General features: G+C 43.3%; 1 protein-coding gene across 3 annotated transcripts in view; it reads right to left on the reverse strand.

Annotated features, from left to right (window-relative positions):
• galnt1 (UDP-N-acetyl-alpha-D-galactosamine:polypeptide N-acetylgalactosaminyltransferase 1) overlaps window positions 1-22,334 on the reverse strand; it is a 258,714-nt gene that overhangs the window by 59,015 nt on the left and 177,365 nt on the right. For all 3 annotated transcript variants that reach the window (XM_070881133.1, XM_070881132.1, XM_070881131.1), the window contains one exon: window positions 2,892-3,099. In XM_070881133.1, coding sequence (XP_070737234.1) covers window positions 2,892-3,099 — 208 coding nt within the window. The remainder of the gene's footprint in view (window positions 1-2,891; window positions 3,100-22,334) is intronic.

The following is a 22,334-nucleotide window of genomic DNA, read 5'->3' on the forward strand; positions in this document are numbered from 1 at the left end:
AGGCCGGGCGACGCAGCTCATTCCTGTATGCCGAAAGTTGCGCCGGCGATAAATGGGCTATAATCGGGCAGCTAGTTTCCAGTTTTCATCAAAAATGGGCAATAACCTGAATCTCAGTGCTTATATGGGCGATGATGTGCCAAAAGTCTAGCCCTCAATATGTATTTGGTTTTAGTAAAGAATAGCTGTCCCCAACTACTATGCTCCTACCTTTGCTAGGGGCTGGCAACTGTTGATTAGAAACTCCTGTTAGTCTTTCAGAATCTTACTTGATTCAGCTGTTTTATAAATATTAGGCTGACAAGCTATCTTGGATGCGAAAGATGCATTTGAGCAATTTTCATGTGCATCTGCAACACAATTAACTGAGGTTTACTTTAACATTTCAAGTCTTGGGTGGTAGGTCAGGTAATCATTGTTAATAAAACTTTAATCACTATATTTGCAGTTATGAATATGGTTTGGATAAACTGGAGAGTAATCCCACTGGTTTTCTTTTGGATGACCAAATTATTGGTATAACTCCCTGCAACTATAGTATGGCTGGGTGACTAGGTACTCAATAAAACCAAATTTAAAAAATATTAGAAATCAGTAAATAAATCATTGCAAACTATATTTATTCTTCTTTAAAAATTCAATAAACTGCAGGGCCTGACTCTAGAAGCTAGGAAACTGTGATGCCAGGAGCAGCAAACTTTCCAAAAAGCTGAGGAAACAGCATGCAAAGTAGCTGGTATGAATAATGTCCAAATGAAGAATTAATATGCAGATAAAATGAAAATGTTTCTTTAATTATAAACTGTAATTTTGAATATCCATTTATTTTTCTAACTTGCTGCAATGAAATAGATACATAAAAATAATATAGGGCCCAATTTTGGCCATGACTTGCTCCAACATTTTTGGAGTAAGTTGGTTTTTCTGGTGTAAGTTACAAAAATGCCATTTTCCCCAATCAACTTGCTCCAGTGTAACTCAGTTAGGTACGATTTTTCTTAGTTCAGGTTTTTTGTTCCAAAGGGGGGGCGTTCCCAGCCACTTACGCCAGTTTTGGCCATTTAAGCAATTCTGGCCAGCTAAAAGTTACTCCAAATCCACTTAGGTCAATGTATGTGGCCAGCTCTGAAAAACCTTGCAGGCAGTTAAGAAATCAGCGCAGGTAAGTAAGTAAGGAACTGCATCCAAGCACCAAACATTGCAAATAAAAGTTGAAATAACTCAATAAAAATAAAGAACTCAGGTAAACAATTGAATAACAAATAAATAATTTTAGTTAAACATACCTTGAATTGAACCCTGGCAGGGGAAGGCAATGGGCCGGCCTGTACGAGAGGCCATTCGGCCTGGGAAAGGGGCGGCCGGCAAAGACACACCGAGACTGAAGGGAAGGGTGGGCTGGGCTGGGCTGGCCAGAAACGCGGCAAAGTACCGGGAGGCTGAAGAGGAGGGAGAAGCTGGGCTGGGCAGAAACGTGGCAAAGTATCGGGAGCCCGATTCTACTGCGCATGTGCGGTCAGTTGAAACTGCAACTCTCTCACTCACCCACTGACCCGATTCTACTGCGGATGCGCGATCACAGCAATCCCAATCCTACCGCGCATAGCCAGCGACCCGGCACTGTTTCTAGCACAGGACGCTGGCTCCGCCCACAAACCCAGTCGCCACGCCACGCCAGCAGCTAAAAGGCCCAGGACAGCAGCCAAAATCGGCCCGAAGATTTTTGGCGCACTTACAAGCGTGGAAAACTGGCACACCTCTGGCAAGTACGCCAGAAATCTCTAGTGGCCAAAATTGAGCCCATAGTACTGTATTTTGTGGAGGCAAGATTTAAAAAAATATCTTTGAAGCTTATTTTTCTTTAGCCGTCTTTTACTAGCACATTAAATGTGTTCTGCGTAGAAGAATGAGGAGTTGTAGGAATTTAAATGCAAACATTAAAATGATAAATAGAAAATGCTGGATTTAAAAGCAAGACTTTACAGAGCAGTCAGTCTGAAGTTTAAGCTTGGATCAGTTGTAGCACTCTTGCCAGGTTGTGGGTTCAAGCCCCACTCCAAGCTTAAAAACATAGGCTGGCACTTTAGTGCAGTATTGAAGGACAGTTGCATTGTCTGGGATGTCATATTTTGAATGAGATGCTAAACAAGGTCCCTTCTGTCTTATTTATGGTTTAGGTTGACAATAAGGATCCCATGGCAATATTCAAAGATGAGCAAACTGCCCTGGCCAACATTCAGGTCTACTCAAAACCAATTAGTTGATCTTTTAGCTTCATCATCATCGGCAGTCTCTCGGAATCGAGGAAGACTTGCTTCCACTCCTGAAGTGAGTTCTTTGGTGGCTGAACAGTCCAATACGAGAGCCACAGAATCTGCCACAGGTGGGACAGATAGCCGTTGAGGGTAAGGGAGGGTGGGACAGGTTTGCCGCACGCTCTTTCCGCTGCCTGCGCTCGATTTCTGCATGCTCTCGGCAATGAGACTCGAGGTGCTCAGCGCCCTCCCGGATGCACTTTCTCCACTTAGGGCGGTCTTTGGCCAGGGACTCCCAGGTGTTTCCGCTGCCTGTAGGACCTTGTTGTGTGCAAAGTGGCTGCACTTCAAAATTAATGTATTAGTTATGAAGTGCAAGTTCTTTCTTTATTTTCTGATTACGCTATGTACCTCTTCAAAAGTGCTACCAATAAAAGTGCTTCTGAAGAAGAGTCATCAACCCGAAACATTAACTCCGCTTCCTCTCCACAGATGCTGCCCGACCTGCTGAGATTTCCAGCATTTTCTGTTTTTATTCCAGATTCCAGCATCCACAGTATTTTGCTTTTGTGCTACTAATATTTGAAGCTCAACTGAAACTTTAGCCATAGTGCTTTTATACAATGTTATTCTTACCTGTCCAGTTTAATTCTCGCCAGTAGTGGTTCCAGCCAGCCCAGTGTGCATTCACAATGTGCATCCAAGAATGTGATCACTTGTCCTGTAGAAGCTGCTGCCCCTTTCAGTCTTGCTCGGATTAAACCAGAACGTTGTTCCATGCGTAGAATTCTAACTGTTACTTGCAATTTTTTCACATATTTCTCTAAAGGCTTGTTCAAAAAATCTGGAAGACAATGTAATTTTTTCAGCTGAAAATGTACACACAGTTACCTTTGGAAATAATTTATAAAGCTTAACAATCCTGCATCAGTATTTCACAAAGAAAGCATTACAATTTTTGAAGGACATTCGATAAGTACTCAAACAATTTTCATCCCAGATCTGCGTTCCAATTTATTCTAGAAACAGGTCGAGTTTCTACTAAGAATTCATAATTAGAATTAGACGATGAATGAAAACGGTGTCGCTGGTTCAGAGATGGCTGAGCTGGCAACAATTTATTTTATACTGCCTTCGAATTAGTAGAACAAAACCGATTACTTTACACTGGAACTGATTTGCAGTGAATTTGTTTAATTCATATTGGTTGTTATAGGTCAGATGTACACAGACATAAGCCCAACTTGTTGCCAATCATCTATTGCCAATGTAAACAGGCCAACAACTGCCTCAATCCAGTTTACAGTAGAAAATGCATTTACAATTGACATCATCTGGGAACAAACAAATTTCCACATTGTTTGGTACTGAGCCATTTGGACCAAATATTCAATTTCTAGTTTGTGCTGACCGAGTTGATCTCAGCCAGAGCAGTGGTGGAGGTACCATAGTTGAATTCAGCATCCCTGGACCAGTGTGTGGGGAGGAGAAGAGGGAAATAAATCTTGTGTTGCCTTCTTCCAGATTGCTGTCCATGGTTGCTGCTGAAAATGCCTATGTAAGGACATCAGGTGAGGCCAGAAATGGTGTCAGCTGTGATGTCTACCAGTGCCGCATTACTTATTTTTTTTTTAAAAAAGCAATTTTTGCAAGAGTTGCCTTCACCTACACAAATAGCCAATCTTTGGTTTGCGCAGTTTCCTTTTTGCAAGCTCTTTCCAATTTTATTCTGCTTCCTGTAGGAAGCTACTGGCACAGGAAGGACTTGCAACAGGAAGGTCCTAGTCCCGATTATTTCTGAAGTAAGTCAATATAACTGCAAATTAGCTTTCAAATAACTGAGTATTTTTCATGTCTTTTCAACCCTGTTGTTAGTCCATTGTATGGCAAGAAATTTTCCAATTCATACAAGATTTTTTTTTTAAGTGAAATCCATGGCATTGCTCTCCTGATCCCCACTGCTCCATCATTGACAACCCTACAATCAACCACTACTTGGCTCAGTGGTAGCTCATTGCCTCCTAGTCAGAAAGTTGCAGGCTAATGTCCCACTCCAGAGAATTGAGCGCATAACACTTCAGTGCAGTACTGAGGAAGCGCTGCACTGCGGAGGTGTAGTCTTTCGGATGAGATGTTAAAACCCTCTGCCCTCTCAGATGGATGTAAACAATCCCATGGCATTATTCAAATAAGAGCAGGGAAGTTCTCCCAGTGACCTGGCCAATATTTATCTCTCAATCAACACCTAAAATTAGATTATCTGGTCATTTATCTCATTGCTGTTTGTGGAAGCTTGCTGTACACATATTGGCTGCCATGTTTCACACATTACAACAGCGACCACACTCCAAAAGTACTTAATTGACAGCAAAATGCTTTGAGACGTCCAGTGGTTGTTGACAGGCGCTATATAAATGCAAGTCTTTCTTTTTTTAATATTACAACAGTACACACTTCCAAGGGCTGGCTGTAAGATTGTTAAAGGTACTACAGGTACAGGTATAACGTCCCGAAACCGGAAACCCTTGGGCCGAGTTTCGGGTAGTACTGGATTTCAGAGACAATTCAACGTCCCGAATCCAGAAACCCTTGGGCCGACTTTCATGAATTTCCAGATTTCGGAGCATTAAATCCAATGGCCTGAATCCGGCAACCTTGAGGTCAGGCCAGGCTGCATTTTTTTTTTGATTGCTGCTTGGAGAAAGGTATGTACAGCTTAAAAGTCTGGTTTTCGGGCAATATTTCCGGATTCCGGACAACGACTCTTGCAATCTGCACAATGTCTAGTTTTTGGACAGTTATGGATTTTACACTGGCCGGAATGTTTAAATTTCTGACCCACTTGGTGGGGGGGCGTAAACTGTGGGGAAACCTGGAAGTCCGTGTTTCCCTGCACGCTGTGAACTTTAGCAGCGTGTGATGTCATGGGTAAGTTTCCCACCCAGAAGTCAGCCTGATTTACAGGCTTGACTTCCAGTCGGGCAGGGAACGCTGGACAGGAAGCCACAATAAACAGATAGGTTCCAATCACCAACCGGGAATGGGGGGTGGGATGGTGGTGGTTGATCCGACTGACGACTCCGGGAGGGTTGGGCAGTGTTTGTTTGGGGCGGGCTAATGGTGGGTGAGCTTGTGGGGCCAGGAGGAAGCACTCCTGCTCCTCCTGGCCCACAAAGATTGCTCCCAGAGGCTGCCCTTGCCTCACTGCAGCTACCAGGAATCCTGAAGCCCAGGATCTCCAGTGGGCCACAGTTAAATCAGAGGCTTCAGGGCCTCATTATCAGACTTAAAGTGCTGCCCCTCCCTCCCCCCCCCCCGCCCCCCGGCAGCAGGTTGGCTGCCCGCTCCCTCCTCCCCGCCCGAGTAATAACCGAAAGTGGATGGGTTGGAGGTGGCTGGAGTCAGGATTTTTAATACTTTAACAGCCCTCATCCCCCCCCAAACCACCCGTTTTTTCCCAGGTTAAAATGCCCCCTTATGTTTCCCCTCTGTAATCCTCTATCTTCCTTTCTCACTGCTTTCAAAAAATCTCTTCAAATCAATCCTCTTCAACTGTGCCTCCAGCACTCCATCCTAACCTCTCCATTCCTTTCCTTATTCCCATGTTCAATATTAAAGTGTTGAGGTATCATCCTGCATATGAGCACCACATAATTTCAACTTAATGTTTACCAAGATCCAATTGTAGCCTAGATGTATTAATCTTGCATCTTATGTTCTACTGTCCATGATAAGCAATTAATGGAAACCTAAGATACAAGTATTTTATTTGTTTGTTTATTCTTCCTTTCTCCCTCAGCAAAACATTCCTTATTTTTCTGTATTGACATGATTATAAAGTTATATTTTCCTCCCTTTTCCCATGGTGGATTTGTAGTTCTTGTAGTCAATGCATCAGAGCGGTTTCTCCCCAGTCAAGTCATCACTGACCAACATTGCAAACAGGTGGTCATTCACTATACCCATACTGACTCATCCACAATTTCTCAGTTCGCCATCAAAGCAACTTATAAACATTCCTCTCTGACCTTAGTGCAAACATCGGTGTCAAAAAATAAAATTAATTCCAAACAACATGGCTAGTTCAGAATTTTTATTTGACAAACTATGTTTAAAAAAAACAGTTCAGTTTAAGCATGTGCTGTAAAATATAAAAGAACGAGCATTTCACAATGCATTAAATGAAACCAGGTGAACATTCCATTACAAACTATTGAGCCCCATAACAACACTATCAAAGAATTTGGGATTGGGCCATATATATCCATTTTTCTCAGCTGGTCAGTATATACAGTATATTGTTTATAGCATACATACATTTATACATACACACCAAATTTGATACTGTACATCGCATCTGGTTTATCTCACACTGTACTCCAAGTTTGAACTTGTTGGTATAGAAACGTAAATCATATAATTTCAAAGATGTATGTAAACCCAATAAAAGCACAGTTTTTCTATTTTTCCGTTTTAGTTTAGAAGTTCCTTTTCTCCACAATACGACTACTTTTCAGCAGCTTACAAGCATCTCAATTGTCCCAATTAAAGGAACTCGAACGTTAAAAGGTTGAGAGGCAAGAGAAGGATAAACAATCCTACAACTAGCTTTCTCCTCCTTACAATGAACACTTCTCTGTCACACAACACTGCAGCTGAACACCAGCATTCAAGACCATAACAACAAATACGGTTTACAAAAATAAAAAAATTCTCTCAAACATTTATCAACTTCCTTTGTAAAAGCTATTATGGATTTTGTTTCTACTAATGTTTCTGGTGGAGCATTCCATGTCCTAACAACCCTTTTCATAAAATATTCTCCTTGCCTCTCCTTTCATTCTTTGCGATTATCTTAAAATTATCCCACGATACATACTCAGTGACCAGTGGAAATACTTTCCCCCCCCCCGCCCATTTACATTATGAAAAATCCAATTTTGAACATCTCTATCAGATCCCCTCTTAATCTTCTTTGTTCTAATGAAAAAAGAGCCCAGTTTCTCTAGTCGTTTTGCAGTACTAAAACCTTGGATCCGCAGTATCATCTTAGAATTTCTCCATGGCCCCAACATTGTTCTTAAAGCGGAATACCCAAATCTAGACACAATATTCTAATTGTGGTCTAATCAAAGCTTTATACAGGCTTCGCATTACTTTTTTACATTTGCACTTGACATCCTTGTTTATAAAACCTAGGATTCCATGTTTCTTTCCACAACTTGTCCTCCCACTTTCAAATATTTGTGTAAAGCAGGATTGTAAATGTGGGGAAATACCTTTAAAAATCTGTGCATCCTATAACAATCTGAACATATACCTTGAAGATTTCTTAATGTTAAATTTCCACAAATTCTTTAGCTCCATTTTAAAATCACAGAAGAGAGTTAGAAGTAATTGGGGATAAAATGGTTAAGTGGTGGGGTGAAACTATTGCGAAAGTATGGCAGTTATATTTTTTCACTACCAGAAATGTTTAGACCTGTCAGGAATGGAAGGACCATATTTTAGTGAACTCAGAATGCACCAAACCAGCAAGAAAGTAGGTTTAATTCCAAGTGCACTAAATTCAGTGTTGATAGTGGTGAACAGGAGCCAAATTATTCTTTAAAATATTGGATTAATTCTACAATTGGTGATAAAGCTAATCTTGAAAGCACACTTCTCGGCTATTGCCTCATAACTTCCTTTATAGATTGCAGTGTTTTTCCTGCTCTGTAATTCCTAGGTTCATTCTTTTTATTACTGGTGGTTATACATAAGCCACTGACAGAGTGAGGTGGTTTTAGAGTCAGCAAATACAGTTTTAGGTTGCATTGTTTATACCACTGAGTGTAAAACAAAGAACACTATGTTTGGATTATACTAGGCTTTAGCATATATGCACTTGGAATATCACGTCCAGTGTTGCTCCCCATACATGGTGAAGCATATCAAGGCTCTGGATGAGGTGCCGAGGATGGTGGCTTAGTTATCAGGCCTGCAAGACCATCAGCAGGCCGGGGCCATTAGAGGGAGCAGCATGCGGCGGCATACCACTGCGTGTGCTGCTGCAGGAGGGCGACGGCTGATTGCAGTTCGGGCAGGTACAGCAGAAATGGCGAGGTTGGGGCGAAGGAACGGCAAGAGTTTGTACAGCAGTGTGATTGGGGCCCAGGAGAGTAGAGGGTCCAGGGGCAGCACGGGCCAGCCCACACTGCGCTATATGTGCGCACTAGGTCCGTGCAGCAGAGCTGGTCTCCAGTCGTCTTGGTTAATCCTTGCCAGTGGACCAAGACCTAGCTCTGTCAAGCCCATGTGGTGGCTGATTGCAACGGCCACCCCACATTAAAAAAATCCACGCACAGGCACCTTCCACCCTTCAAATGCAGTTCGGGACCTAGAATATCAGAGCCTTCACTGAAACACCTGTGAACTCATCCCTTTTCAGTGTGGAAGCAAGTCATCCTCGATACTAGGGACCGCCTACGATGATGAGTTATCAGGATATGCTCCAAGAGTTAGGGCCATTTATCTTGGTGAAACGCAGGCTTAGCAGTGATATGATTGTGTTCTTTAAATTAATGAAAGAATTGGAGTCAATTTGGTTGGATAGCTTATTTGAGATGAATAGGAATGGGAAGACTGATGGATATGCACACAAAATAGAGAGGCAATTAAATTAGATGCCAGGCAGTATTTTGTCCACCTCAGTCATTGCCCTTTGTAAAAGACTACTGGAACATGTGGTGGGTATGGTTTAACTGCAGCCTTTGAAAAGAGCACATGACAAGTTCCTGAGTGAAGAGCGCATTTCGAATTAGAGAAGATTGTTACTAGTTAACTGTGATTAGTCTCCTGGAAACTGGTTTGATTGCTTAAATGAACTGGAAAGGAACTTCTAAGGGCTAGAATTTGCAAACAATCCGCCAGCGCCCGATTGTCACCCAAAAGACTGCCAAGATTCCCAACATTATCGCTGGCGAAAAATTCCCCCCAAAAAAGAAATAAAAATCTGCCCAGTGAAAAAAATGGGTGTTGCACCCCGATTCTTGGCGAAAAAATGGAATCTTGAGCTAACTGGGCAGTTCTTAAAGAAAATGGGCAATAATTAATACATTTACAAAAAATTTACATCGAGGCTGCGGTTTGGGCCTAGGAGAAGAAAAACACAATAAATATTTTTTTCAAAACAAAATTTAAAAAATCATTGACATTCTCAGGACCCTTTTAATTTTAAAATAATTAGTAAAAAACAATTACTTACCTTTTTCTTGCAGGGCTACTTACCTACCGCCCAGCTCCACTGATTCTTGTGGGCATTTTTTCTTATACTTCCCTACGGGTCACCACTGAGCCAAAAATCACACTATGGCCATCTGCGGACGGTGCACGCCAGCGGTCCGCTCCCCAGCAGTACTTCAAAACCACCAGCAGAACTCAGCTGGGGAATTGCTTGCCGACCTGGTTCTCGCCCAAAACGGCCAATACCGCCGACAAACCGGGCGGCGAAGCACTGGAAATTCTAGCCCCAAGAGTTTTACCTGAATTGGTTGTAGCTTTCTTTGCTTTTTTCTCGAGGTTGTGTGGGTAGGGGATGGTTCAGTTGTGTATAATGTGTTTGGATGGGACAGCTTGATGGTCTGTTCTTGCCCTTCTTTTTGTAGTTTTGTATTAAAAAAGCGGATTTCTAATTAATCAACAGTGCTATGGTACCTCTACCATTATTGAGTTATACAAAATTTTGATGACCGCACCGCTTAACTGAGACAGAAACATAGAAGATTGGTAAAAAAAATCCATAGATCCATCCTTTTAGCCTTTCTTCTGTTCTAGCAGTTTTATCTGATAATGTATTACACTCTTTAAAAAGGTATTTTTTAATTTTGTCTTGAAGATGCATTCAATTTGTGGCTAGTTGCTCACAAACCTCGAAGCATTTCAAATTCTGAATGTTAATGTCTTTGCTGGTGGCTTCCTCTCAAACCGAAGACAAGAATAAGACATAGTATAATTTTAAAAAGCCAATCAAATTTTGAGCCTGAAGTAAAGATCCAGAGTGGAGAATAATCATAAATTGCATTTGGGAGAATGTAATTTGAATAAGGAATATATAACATGTAAAAAGAAAGTTATCCTTCTTCTTCATTACTTATCTACACTACATCATGGATGGATTTTCTCAATATCTTACCTCCTGAGCAGGATGGAATATATCTGGTCACCAAGATATCCAATGTTGAATTCAGAAGGAATTTATTTACCCAAAGAGTGGCGAGAACATGGAACTCGCTTCCGCAGAGAGTAGAGGCGAATAGTATACATGCATTTAAGGGGAAGCTGGATAAGCACATTAGGGAGAGGAGAATAGAAGGTTATGCTGATTGAGCTCATTGAGGAAGGATGGACAGGGGTTCGAGTGGAGCATAAATGCTGTGTGGACTGGTTAGATCGAATGGCGGGTTTCTGTGCTGTATATTCTATGTAATTCTATGTATCTAATTCTCCAGACTCCCTTCATAAATCATAACACTAAAGAGTGATTCACTGAACTCCAAGCTTAAAGAGCTGTCACCATAATTAACTTTTTAAAATTAGGTAAATATAATGCTGCAATTACCAAATGTAACTATGCATATCTCTTCTCGGAATTCAATTCACCTGCCATATACATCGACTTGTAAAAGCTACTAGGAATATTGGGGATAGAAATTCCATAATTAGAGCTGTGACCATTTTTTGGCGCTAATCGAGGTTTTTGATTTTTTTTTAAGCGCCGGAATACTGCTATTGCTGGAGACCGCAAAATTCGGCAAATGGTGACCAACAGTAGTGGTAAAATCCGGCCTTGCACGACTGCATGTGCGCGCCGGAGCCAAATTCAGCGATCTGAAAAAGAAAACGGACCTTCTGTGCATGCACAATTTTTTTTTTAAGAAATCGCCGTTCCCCCCCGCCCCCCCCCCCCCGCAATTCTGGTCAGGTGTCGGTGTGCCCGCGCAGTAACCCAGGTCTCAATCTGCCATTTTTCACAGACAAAAGAAGATGCAACAGGGTGATCATAGCAAGCAGAGGGTCAGGAAACTTAGTTCTGATGCCAACAAGGCACAGATAACAGCAATTAAGAGTAGATGGGGGGAGTTTAATAGTACGGGGTCGAAGTATAGTGTTACTAGTATTAGGCAGTCCCTCGTATCGAGGATGACCTGCTTCCACACCAAAAAAGGATGAGTTCACAGGTGTTTCAATGAGGGACCTGACATTCAAGGTCCCGAACTACATACTGAAAGGTGGAAGATGCCTGTGCGTGGATTTTTTTTACCTTGGGGTGGCCATTGCACACCAGCCACCACACGGGCTTGACAGAGCTAGGTCTTGATCCAGTGGCAAGGGTTAACCAAGACGCCTGGAGACCAAGCTCTGCTGCACAGACCTAGTGCGCACACATGCTTCTACTATCCATATATCGCAGCATGGGCTAGCCCATGCTGCCCCTGGGCCCTCGCATCTTCTGCGTCCTTTGTAATAACAAAGGAGGGATTGAAGGAAACCCTGCCCCCCCCCCCCATCTGTTGTAAGGAGATTTGGGACCAGTGTTGCTGAGGAAGTCTCCTCAGTAGATGATATACCCAGGGACCACCATCAATGCAGGAAAAGGTGGAATGACCATTGCAAGGTCATGAGAGTAAGTAATATTTTTATTCATGCACTCCTTGATTACTTAAATTGTAAATCTGACACATGTTGCTGTCGGTAGGCTTAGTGTTGCACCTTATTTGCCAAGAATGGTCATTATCTGAAACAATCTGAATAAGCAGGATGTAATTTTACCATTAAATATACCCTTTGTTATTGCACTGGGGTCTAAACTATGATAAATCAGGGCATGCATGTAACTTATAAGCAGTTTGTTTGCCAGCTCCAAACTGTGTTTGAAGACACAAGAACATAAGAAATAGGAGCAGAAGACGACCATACAGCCCCTCGAGCCTGCTCTGCTGTTCAATAAGATCATGACTGATCTTCGACCTCAACTCCACTTTCCTGCCCTATCCCCATATCCCTCAATTCACTTAGTGTCCAAGAATCTATCGATCCCAGTTTTGAATATACTCAATGACAGGGAACATCTCTGGGGTAGAGAATTCGAAAGATTCACAACCCTCTGAGTGAAGAAATTCCTCATCTCAGTCCTAAAATGGCTGAGCCCTAGTTCTAGACCTTCAAGGCAGGGGAAGCAGCCTCTCAGCATCTACGGTCAAGCCCGCGAAGAACTTTATATGTTTCAATGAGATCACCTCTCATTCTTCTAAACTCCAGAGAACATAGGCCCATTCTACTCGATCTCTCCTCATAGGACAACCTTTTCATCCCAGAAATCAGTCTTGTGAACCTGTGTTGCACCCGCTCTAAGGCAAGTATATCCTTCCTTAGGTTAGGAGGCCAAAAGCATACACAGTACTCCAGATATGGTCTTACCAAAGCCCTATATTATTACAGCCTCTTATACGCAATCCCCCTACAATAAAGGCCAACATATTTGCCTTCCTAATTGTTTGTTGTATCTGCATGTTAACTTTCTGATTTGTATACAGTGACACCCAATCCCACTGCATACCAACATTTACTAGTCTCACCCTTTAAAAAGTATTCTGCTTTCCTATTCTTCCTACCAAGTGGATAATTTCAAATTTCCCCACTTTATACTGCATCTGCCACCTTCTTGCCCACTCACTTAGCCCATCTATATCCCTTTGCGTCCTCCTCACAGCTTACTTTCCTGCCTAGCTTTGTATCGTCAGTAAACCTGAATACATTACACTCAGTCCCTTCATCCAAGTCATTGATATATGTTGTAAATAGCTGAGGCCCAAGTACTGATCCTTGCGGCATCCCACTAATTGCAACCTGCCAACCAGAAAATGACTCATTTATTCTGTTTTCTTTTCATTAACTAATCTCAATGCAAGCTAACATATTACACCCAATCCCATGAGCCCCTAATCTTGGGTAACAACCTCTTGTGTGGCACTTTATCGAAAGTCTTTTGAAAATCCAAATATACTGCATCCACTGCTTTCCTCTTATCTACCCTGCTAGCTACATCCTCAAAAAAACACTAATAGATTTGTCAAACATGATTTCCCTTTCATAAAACCATGTTGCAATTTTAAAAGTGCTCTGTTACTACATGCCTAATAGCTTCTAGCATTTTCTCTGCTATCAATGTCAGGCTAACTGGCCTATAGTTCCCTATTTTTTTTTCTCTATCTCCTTTCTTGAATAGCGGGGTTACATTTACTACCTTCCAACCCACGGGGACCATTCTAGAATCTATGGAATTCTGGAAGATCAAAACCAATGCATCCACTATCTATGCAGCCACCTCTTTTAAAACCCCAAGATGTAGGCCATCAGGTCCAGGGGATTTTAGTCCCATTAATCTCTTCAGTACTGTTTCTTTACTCTCAAACTCAACATGAAATTCTATCAAATTATGATCACTCTTCCCCAGAGGATCATTCAGTATAAGATTACTAATTAACCCTCTCTCATTATACAATACTAGATATAAAATAGCCTGTTCCCTAGTTGGTTCCTCAACATAGTCATAGAAAACTGTCTCAAATGCATTCCATGAACTCGTCCTCCACACTATTTTCACTAATTTGGCTTGCCCAGTCTATATGAAGACCAAAGTTCCCCACAATTATTGCATTACCCTTGATGAATGCTCCTCTAATTTGCTGATTTATAAGCTGTTCAACACTAACTATTGTTAGCAGGGGGGGGGGGGGGGCAATACACTACTCCACCAGTGTTTTCTGTTGGTTGCTAATTTTTTTTTAAAAAGCTCCACCCATATTGAGTCTACATCCTGATTTTCTGGGCCACGATCCTATCTCACTACTGTCTATCTCATCCATTATCAGGGCTTTGCCCTCCTTCCACTTTGCCCATCTTTCAAAAAGTCAAGTACCCTGGAATATTTAGTTCCCAAACTTGGGACGGCAGTACTGTCCACCCTGGCTTTCCTAACAGTCCTGGTGTACTAGAGACAAGGCACAAGGGTGTGTTCCCTATGGAGAGTGTAGTAAAGGTCACATGAAAGAATGACACAAAGCTGTCATGAAAATCCAGATGTACAGCTATGGCTTCAGGTAATTAGCCTAACATTATGCAAGAAGCAAAAGAATGATCTACCTCTGGGCTACTCAAATGTGAGAAAGTGACAACCACTCTTTTTCTCCCCCAATGAAATCTATGAAAATCCACCCCCCCCCCATGAAAATCATCATCTGCCACTCTCAGTCCTTCACTGCTACTTCAGCATCCTACTTGATGTTCCTGCACAAGAGACCCAATCCTGCTGAATGGCATGGCTGAATGCCCAATCTCAATGAATTTGAGTGGTCAGGAATTCTTACCCAGTGTGTAGAGCAGAGTTGTATCCCCAAGCAAAGCAGAAGCAGGAGGTAGAAGTTGAGATTGGCAGTAAGGAGTGAACTGGGGGAGTAAGTGTGCCTCTATAAACTAGGAAGGGGAAGCAGTCGAAAACACTGTCTCTTTAAGCTAGGAAGTGGGAGGGAGCGAAGAATGCCTTGGTGAAGGGAGGAGAAACTGTATAAACAAATTTTGAAATTAGGGGGGACTATAACTGGGTAATCTGAGTCACATGTATGGACCATACAGATTCACAAGCAGTCTGATATAACCATGCCTTGGAAAATTAAAATTGTTTTAAAATGATCAGATTTAGCAGTAGAGTCCTAATTCACATCCACAATTTTTCTCTCTCAAAGGAAAAAAACTGCTTGCAGTGTTTCTGTGGCATGATCACAAACAAGGAAGGTGGGAGGGCAGCATGAGGGGAAACGCACAGCCAAAAATGGATGTAAAAGAGAATTCTTTCCACTGTGAAGAGATCTTACTTTTCAGGGAAGTTGGTGCTTGTAAAATGTCACTGTTAAAATGGGGTGAGAGTTGGTGATAAATTCTATTAAAATCCAGTAAGATGTTGCATCACAAAATAAGCTCTGACTGAGGAATACATTAATTTAAAAATTGGAAGAATAAAAATCTCAAATTAAATTAATCAAATGACTGAAAACAAGGATGAATGCAGTTTTCTGGTTGAAATTGTGCTACTAATAATAACCAGTTTAATGTGCAATTTCAACTCATTTATTTGTGAACTACAGACACCAGGGTCTCTAACATTTCCAGTTAATGGATGTCAGTCAAACTAAAGGAGTATTTCTGATGTACCTTTATGTTATGCTGCAGATTTCAACAAACTTGAACATGGTAATAAAGATAGTTACCAGCTAAAGAGCATTACCCATATTTGCTATATTTTTGCTTTCCATAGAAAAATTATACTTTAAATTTGATCAAAAAATGTCAATAACACGAAGAAATTGGAAGAGCAGATTTCACCTTCAGTATCCCTTCTTAAAATACTTAAAGAATTGGGATCAACTTTAAAAGGAAAGCTGACACAAAAAAAATTGTATGGGACCAAGGAATTAAAAGACTAAATTGGCATTGAAACAGACTAAACACATCAATAGTAACACTAAGAAGTGGATGTGCTTTGTAATAACCCCTTTGAATGACAGTGATCAACAAAATCCTTCAACTTTCCCCATACCTAATCACTTATGTTCAGGGTTCTACAATGAGCGTAAGGAGCTCATGGACTTCTTCATTACTAAGATCGAGACCATCCATGCAACTGGCTCTGCTGCTTTTCTATTCCCACTGTCTAACAAGACAAACCCTACGCAGGTTCCTCCTCGTCCTACCGCTGAACCCACATCTCCCACCAATCTTCCCATATGCCTTCTGGGAGCTTATCTCACCATGACACCGACCTCTACCTTTCCCACAACTCACTGTTGAACCTGTCTAATTATCTTTCTGCCCATCCATAAGAAAGAAAGACAGACTAGCATTTATATAGTGCCTTTCACGACCACTGGATGTCTCAAAGTGGTTTACAGCCAATGAAGTACTTTTGGAGTGTAATCACCGTTGTAATGCACCATAGTACCAAATCGGCCCTAACCCGTATCACAACAGCCTGAACCAGTATCACAAATGGTAAGTTCTGTGAATGTGACAATGATTATGGTGCATTTTCACTCCTTGTCCTCAACTTTGCAGAGTTTGACTCTGGTGACCAGATGATATTTGTTCCAAATTCATAAACTTGAGTAACTGTATAACCTTTTTGTAACAGTTCTGCTTTTTGTGTTAATTGTTTTTCTAAAAGAGACATCAGAAAAATAATGACTGCAGAGGCACAAGTTGTTAGTATTTCAGACAGATTTCCCATTTTTATGCCAGGAACAAAAACTGGCAGAGTCATAGTCCCAATATGCATCAGTTAAAAAATCCACGCAGAATTCAAGCAGCGGTTTCAAACAGTATTTCTCTTGTCTGTACAACTCTCCCAGACAATGTCGTCACCCAAAACTCTGTTTATTGCATGCAAAAGTTTAAATGCAGATTTAACTATCACTTCCTGAAGCATGCAGCAGGCTGTGGGAAATCTAAGATTTGCCAGTTAGTATTCTCAATTTTTCTAACTCTTCTGGAACAACCCAACAACTACTAGATTCAATTTTCAAATCATCTACCCTTACTACTGTTAATTCTGGCTCCGAGTTAATTTCCAGCCTGAGGAAAAGAGTGTTCGAAGATCAGGCCCTCCAATCTGGCACCAAGCTCGTGGTCTACAGAGCTGTAGTGATACCCGCCCTCCTGTATGGCTCCGAGACGTAGACCATATACAGTAGACACCTCAAATCACTGGAGAAATACCACCAACGATGTCTCCGCAAGATCCTGCAAATCCCCTGGGAGGACAGACGCATCAAGTTAGCGCCCTCGATCAGGCCAACATCCCCAGCATCGAAGCACTGACCTCACTCGACCAGCTCCATAGGGCGGGCCACATTGTTCGCATGCCTGACACAAGACTCCCAAAGCAAGCATCTACTTGGAACTCCTACACGGCAAGCGAGCCCAAGGTGAGCAGAGGAAATATTTCAAGGACACCCTCAAAGCCTCCTTGATAAAATTCAACATCCCCACTGACACCTGGGAGTCCCTGGCCAAAGACCGCCCTAAGTGGAGGAAGTGCATTCGGGAGGGCGCTGAGTACCTCGAGTCTCGTTGCCGAGAGCATACAGAAAACAAGCGCAAGCAGCGGAAGGAGTGTGCGGCAAACCAGTCCCACCCACCCTTTCCTTCAACGACTGTCTGTCCCACCTGTGACGGAGACTGTAATTCCCATATTGGACTGTTCAGTCACCTAAGAGCTCACGTTTAGAGTGGAAGCAAGCCTTCCTCGATTTCGAGGGACTGGCTATGATGATGGATGATAATTCTGACTGCACTCTATTGTGATAATTTTAATCTGTATAGCAAGCTCTCTCTCAAACACCAACTTTTGTTACATAAGAACATAAGAAATAGGAGCAGGTGTAGGCCATACGGCCCCTCGAGCCTGTTAGGAAACAATCGGTTTCATTGATGGTGGAGCAATGGCAGGGTATCATAAGCATTACACAGCATTGTTAATTGCTTCTTCCTTAACCTATTGCTTCTGAAAATATCAAAATGCACATTTTTGTTTCTTAGGAATTAATAACTATTAACTCTATGGGCCCAAGTTTCCACACGATAAAAAACGGGCGCCCTTCCGAGCTGGGCGCCCGTTTTTCGCGCCTAAAATGGCGCCGGAAAAAAAACGAGCGATTCTGGAGCGCTTTGCAGCTCCTTGTCTGCTTGGCACGGCACCCAGGGGGGCGGAGCCTACACTCGCGCCGATTTTGTAAGTGTGAGGGGGCGGGTACTATTTAAATTAGTTTTTTTCCTGCTGGCAACGCTGCACGTGCGCGTTGGAGCGTTCGCGCATGCTCAGTGTGAAGGAAACATTGGCACGCGGCCATTTTTGTAGCTCTTTGTAGCTGTTTAGTTTTTGAACATTTTTTAATAAAAGTACATTGCCATCAGCACTGAGGCTTCTTGTAGCAGTGAGAAGGGTGCAGGAAGCCTCAGAAAGTTGAGGCAGCCGATTCCCGACTACCTCCCCCTTTTGCCGTTGGGAAATGGCTCCTCAATTTCTGAGGCTTCCTGCAGCCTTCTCTCTTTCCCGCCAGCCGTCTGGAACGGCTCCCTCACCCGCCCCCCTTCCCTCTTCACCCCGCGTTCGGTCGGCTCCCTTCCCCCCCCGCCCCCGCGTTCGGTCGGCTCCCTCCCTCCCGCCCGCGTTCGGTCGGCTCCCTTCCCTCCCTCCCGCCCGCGTTCAGTCGGCTCCCTCCCTCCCGCCCGCGTTCGGTCGGCTCCCTCCCTCCCGCCCGCGTTCGGTCGGCTCCCTTCCCTCCCTCCCGCCCGCGTTCGGTCGGCTCCCTTCCCTCCCTCCCCGCCCGGTCGGCTCCGTTCCCTCCCTCCCCGCACCCCCCCTTCGCATTCGGACGGCTCCTTTCCCTCCCTCCCGCCCGCATTCGGTCGGCTCCCTTCCCTCCCTCCCGCCCGTGTTCGGTGGATTCCCTTACCTCCCCCCCAGCCCGCGTTCGGTCGGCTCCCTTCCCTCCCCACCCCCGCGTTCAGTCGGCTCCCTCCCGCCCGCGTTCGGTCGGCTCCCTTCCCTCCCTCCCGCCCGCGTTCGGTCGGCTCCCTTCCCTCCCTCCCGCCCGCGTTCGGTCGGCTCCCTTCCCTCCCTCCCGCCCGCGTTCGGTCGGCTCCCTTCCCCCCCCTCTCGCCCGCGTTCGGTCGGCTCCCTTCCCTCCCTCCCGCCCGCGTTCGGTCGGCTCCCTTCCCCCCCCTCTCGCCCGCGTTCGGTCGGCTCCCTTCCCTCCCGCCCGCGTTCGGTCGGCTCCCTTCCCTCCCTCCCGCGTTCGGACGGCTCCCTTCCCTCCCTCCCACCCGGTCGGCTCCCTTCCCTCCCTCCCACCCAGTCGGCTCCCTTCCCTCCCTCCCACCCAGTCGGCTCCCTTCCCTCCCTCCCCGCCCCCCCTCCCCCCGCGTTCGGTCGGCTCCTTTCCCTCCCTCCCGCCCGCATTCGGTCGGCTCCCTTCCCTCCCTCCCGCCCGCATTCGGTCGGCTCCCTTCCCTCCCTCCCGCCCGTTCGGTCGGCACCCTTCCCTCCCTCTCTCTTCCCACCCCACCCCCGCGTTCGATCGGCTCCCTCCCTCCCCCGCGTTCGGTAACGGCTGCCTCGTTTTGTGACGCTGAAGCACTTTCACACAGGTAGGAAGATGGTTTATTTTCTTTGCTTATAAATGTTTATTCAGGTTGAATTTATTTGTATAATATTTGTATAAGTATAAATAAGAATTTATTGTAGAATTTAATGACTTCCCTTCCCCCCCCCCCCCCCCTCCTCCCCCCCACCTCGTTCTGGACGCCTAATTTGTAACCTGCGCCTGATTTTATAAAGTGTAGAACAGGTTTTTTCAGTTCTACAAAAATCTTCACTTGCTCCATTCTACTTTAGTTTGGAGTACATTTTCACTGTGGAAACTTTGAAATCTGGTGTCAGTGGCCGGACACGCCCCCTTTTGAAGAAAAAATTCTGTTCCAAAGTAGAACTGTTCTACCTGACTAGAACTGCAGAAAAAAAAATGTGGAGAATTGCGATTTCTAAGATAGTCCGTTCTCCACCAGTTGCTCCTAAAAATCAGGCGCAAATCATGTGGAAACTTGGGCCCTATATGTGGCTAGTAGAAATAGAACAAAAACATCAAAATAAAAGTGATTAGTGTCAATACTGGCCAAGTTACTCTAAATATTAAGCCCCTCCCCAAGATAGAATCTACATTGGAATGGTCGAATATATTTTCTGACAAGATCTTATCAAATTTTGAAATCCCCCTTATATTTAGAGACTGTTATTCAAAACAGACAAAGACCCATCAGGATATGGAAGTGTGATATGCTGCTCAAATTCCTGGAACTTCCCACAGAACTAAGTGTTCTTGCACTAGGCCACTAGAAAATGAGGCTGAGTATCGGAATGGGCTGGTAATATCCTTTCTCAATTGTTATCCAAAAATACCTGTTGAAGAATGTACCTTAGACAGAATTACAATGTGCAGGAGAATCTAGACCACACAGCATGAGAAGGAAAATCATGATTCTAGTTAATGTGTTAGGAATTTGACAAAAACACAGTTGCTATAATCAAGTGAGCTACAAAACAGCAAATATTATCCCAATATTCAAAAAAGGAGCAAATTAGTTAGCCCAGGTTATGACAGAATAGATTATACAAGGTTTGTAGAGGAACAGATTTGATAGGTTGAATGCACTCTCTCATTTCATAGTCAATCTCATTTAGTTACACCTATAATGAGATCTGGGAAATAAAACTCTTCCTTAAATGATGCTAAATGGAAGGCACTGAAGTATAATGAGGGGTGACTTATTTGTTCATAAAAGCCTGTTGGAAAATTGATTTGTGAAAAATAATACAAAAACTTTCTGTCTATGTGTTGAATATTTTTGTTTAAATAGTAAGCCTGATGTCATCACAGAATTGGATAGAGGAAATTACTGAACATATTTGTATGAAGGATCAAAACTCAATATTGAAATGATTAGATCACTGATGTACACTGGGTTAATGACCATTTTCAGCTATATTAATTCGGCTTCCTCAACAGATGAAACCTCAAATACTGTTGCCAAAAGTATTGTCTTAGTAACAGCTTTTACCCTAATGAGATCATTGTGTTTCACGTTGGAACAAAAATATTCCATACAAACTGCACAAACGAAAGATAAATGAAATAAAGTCAAAGATAATTATTTGCAATCAGTAAAAATGGGGTACTGGCAGTGGGCTAGCTTTTCCCCAACCCCTTTTTCGGCGCACTCAGTCAAGATGCACCGACTTTGTGCACTCAAAACGGCGCCCAAAAACTTACTGAGTATCCTGGCCCCTCTGCCGAGTGTCTCGGGTCCTGGCGTGCCGTGTATAGTGCAGTGGGGGGGGGGGGGGTGGAGCTACAGCCCTGCGCAGAAAACACTGCCGGCAGCTGTCCGCATGCGCAGTGGAGTCTGCGCGCATGTTCCTCGCCCTCCTAGCGTGTCCTGCAGGCTGTGAGCAGGATCCGATGCTCGCAGCCCCTATCCCTGGCCGAAGGGACACCCCGATGTTCGCCACCACCACCCACCCCACCCCGCCCCCCAAGCAACTTGTTTCTGGCGATTTGAGCCCCTGAAAGGAGTTGATCTCAAGTTTCTGAGGAACAAGCGGTTTGCCAAGAAGTACAAGAAGAAAGGAACAGGGAAGATTGAAGGCAAAAAATAAAAAGGACCAACCGTCTTGATGAGCCAACATTTTGTATTCCAAATTATTTATTTTAAATAAAATCCAAGTGGTTGGAACTTTAAAAAAAATTGTTTCTGGCATAAAGGTAGGACTTTTTAAATATTTGTTATTGATTGATTGCTTATTATTTTTTGTGACTTGATGCAGGTCCTCAGCTTCCTTCTATTTTTTATTTGTTAACTAATTGCTTATTACTTTTTGGGCTTTGTTTAGTGCTTTGTAAGTCTTGGTGCAGGTCCTCTCAGCTTCCTTGTATTTTTTATTTGTTATTGAATGCTTATTTTTGTGCTTTGTTTAGTGCTTTGTAAGTCTTGTTGCTTTAAATGTACTAACCTGCGCCGAATTCTTAACTGCCCGCAATGTTTTTCAGAGCTGGTCACATACGCTGACCTAAGTCGATTTGGACTAAGTTTTAGCTGGCCAAAGTGGCATAAATGGCCAAAACTGGCGTAAGTAGCTGAGAATGCCCCCTTTTGGAAAAAAACACTCAACTAAAAAAATCGTACTTAACTGAGTTACTCTGGAGCAAGTTTATTGGGGAAAATGGCGTTTTTTAAACTTACGCCAGAAAAACCAACTTAGTCCAAAAAAATTGGAGCAAGTCATGGCCAAAATTGAGCCCAGTAAGACAAATTTTTGGAAAAACAATTTTACAAAAAGCAGAGTTGTTAGAGTTACTCAATTTTATGAATTTGGAACAAATATCTGGGGGAAAAAAAGTGCATTTAAAAGAGACAATTGTGACAATTCCC

This window comes from Pristiophorus japonicus, chromosome 5 (genome assembly GCF_044704955.1).
Source record: "Pristiophorus japonicus isolate sPriJap1 chromosome 5, sPriJap1.hap1, whole genome shotgun sequence".
NCBI lineage: Eukaryota > Metazoa > Chordata > Chondrichthyes > Pristiophoridae > Pristiophorus > Pristiophorus japonicus.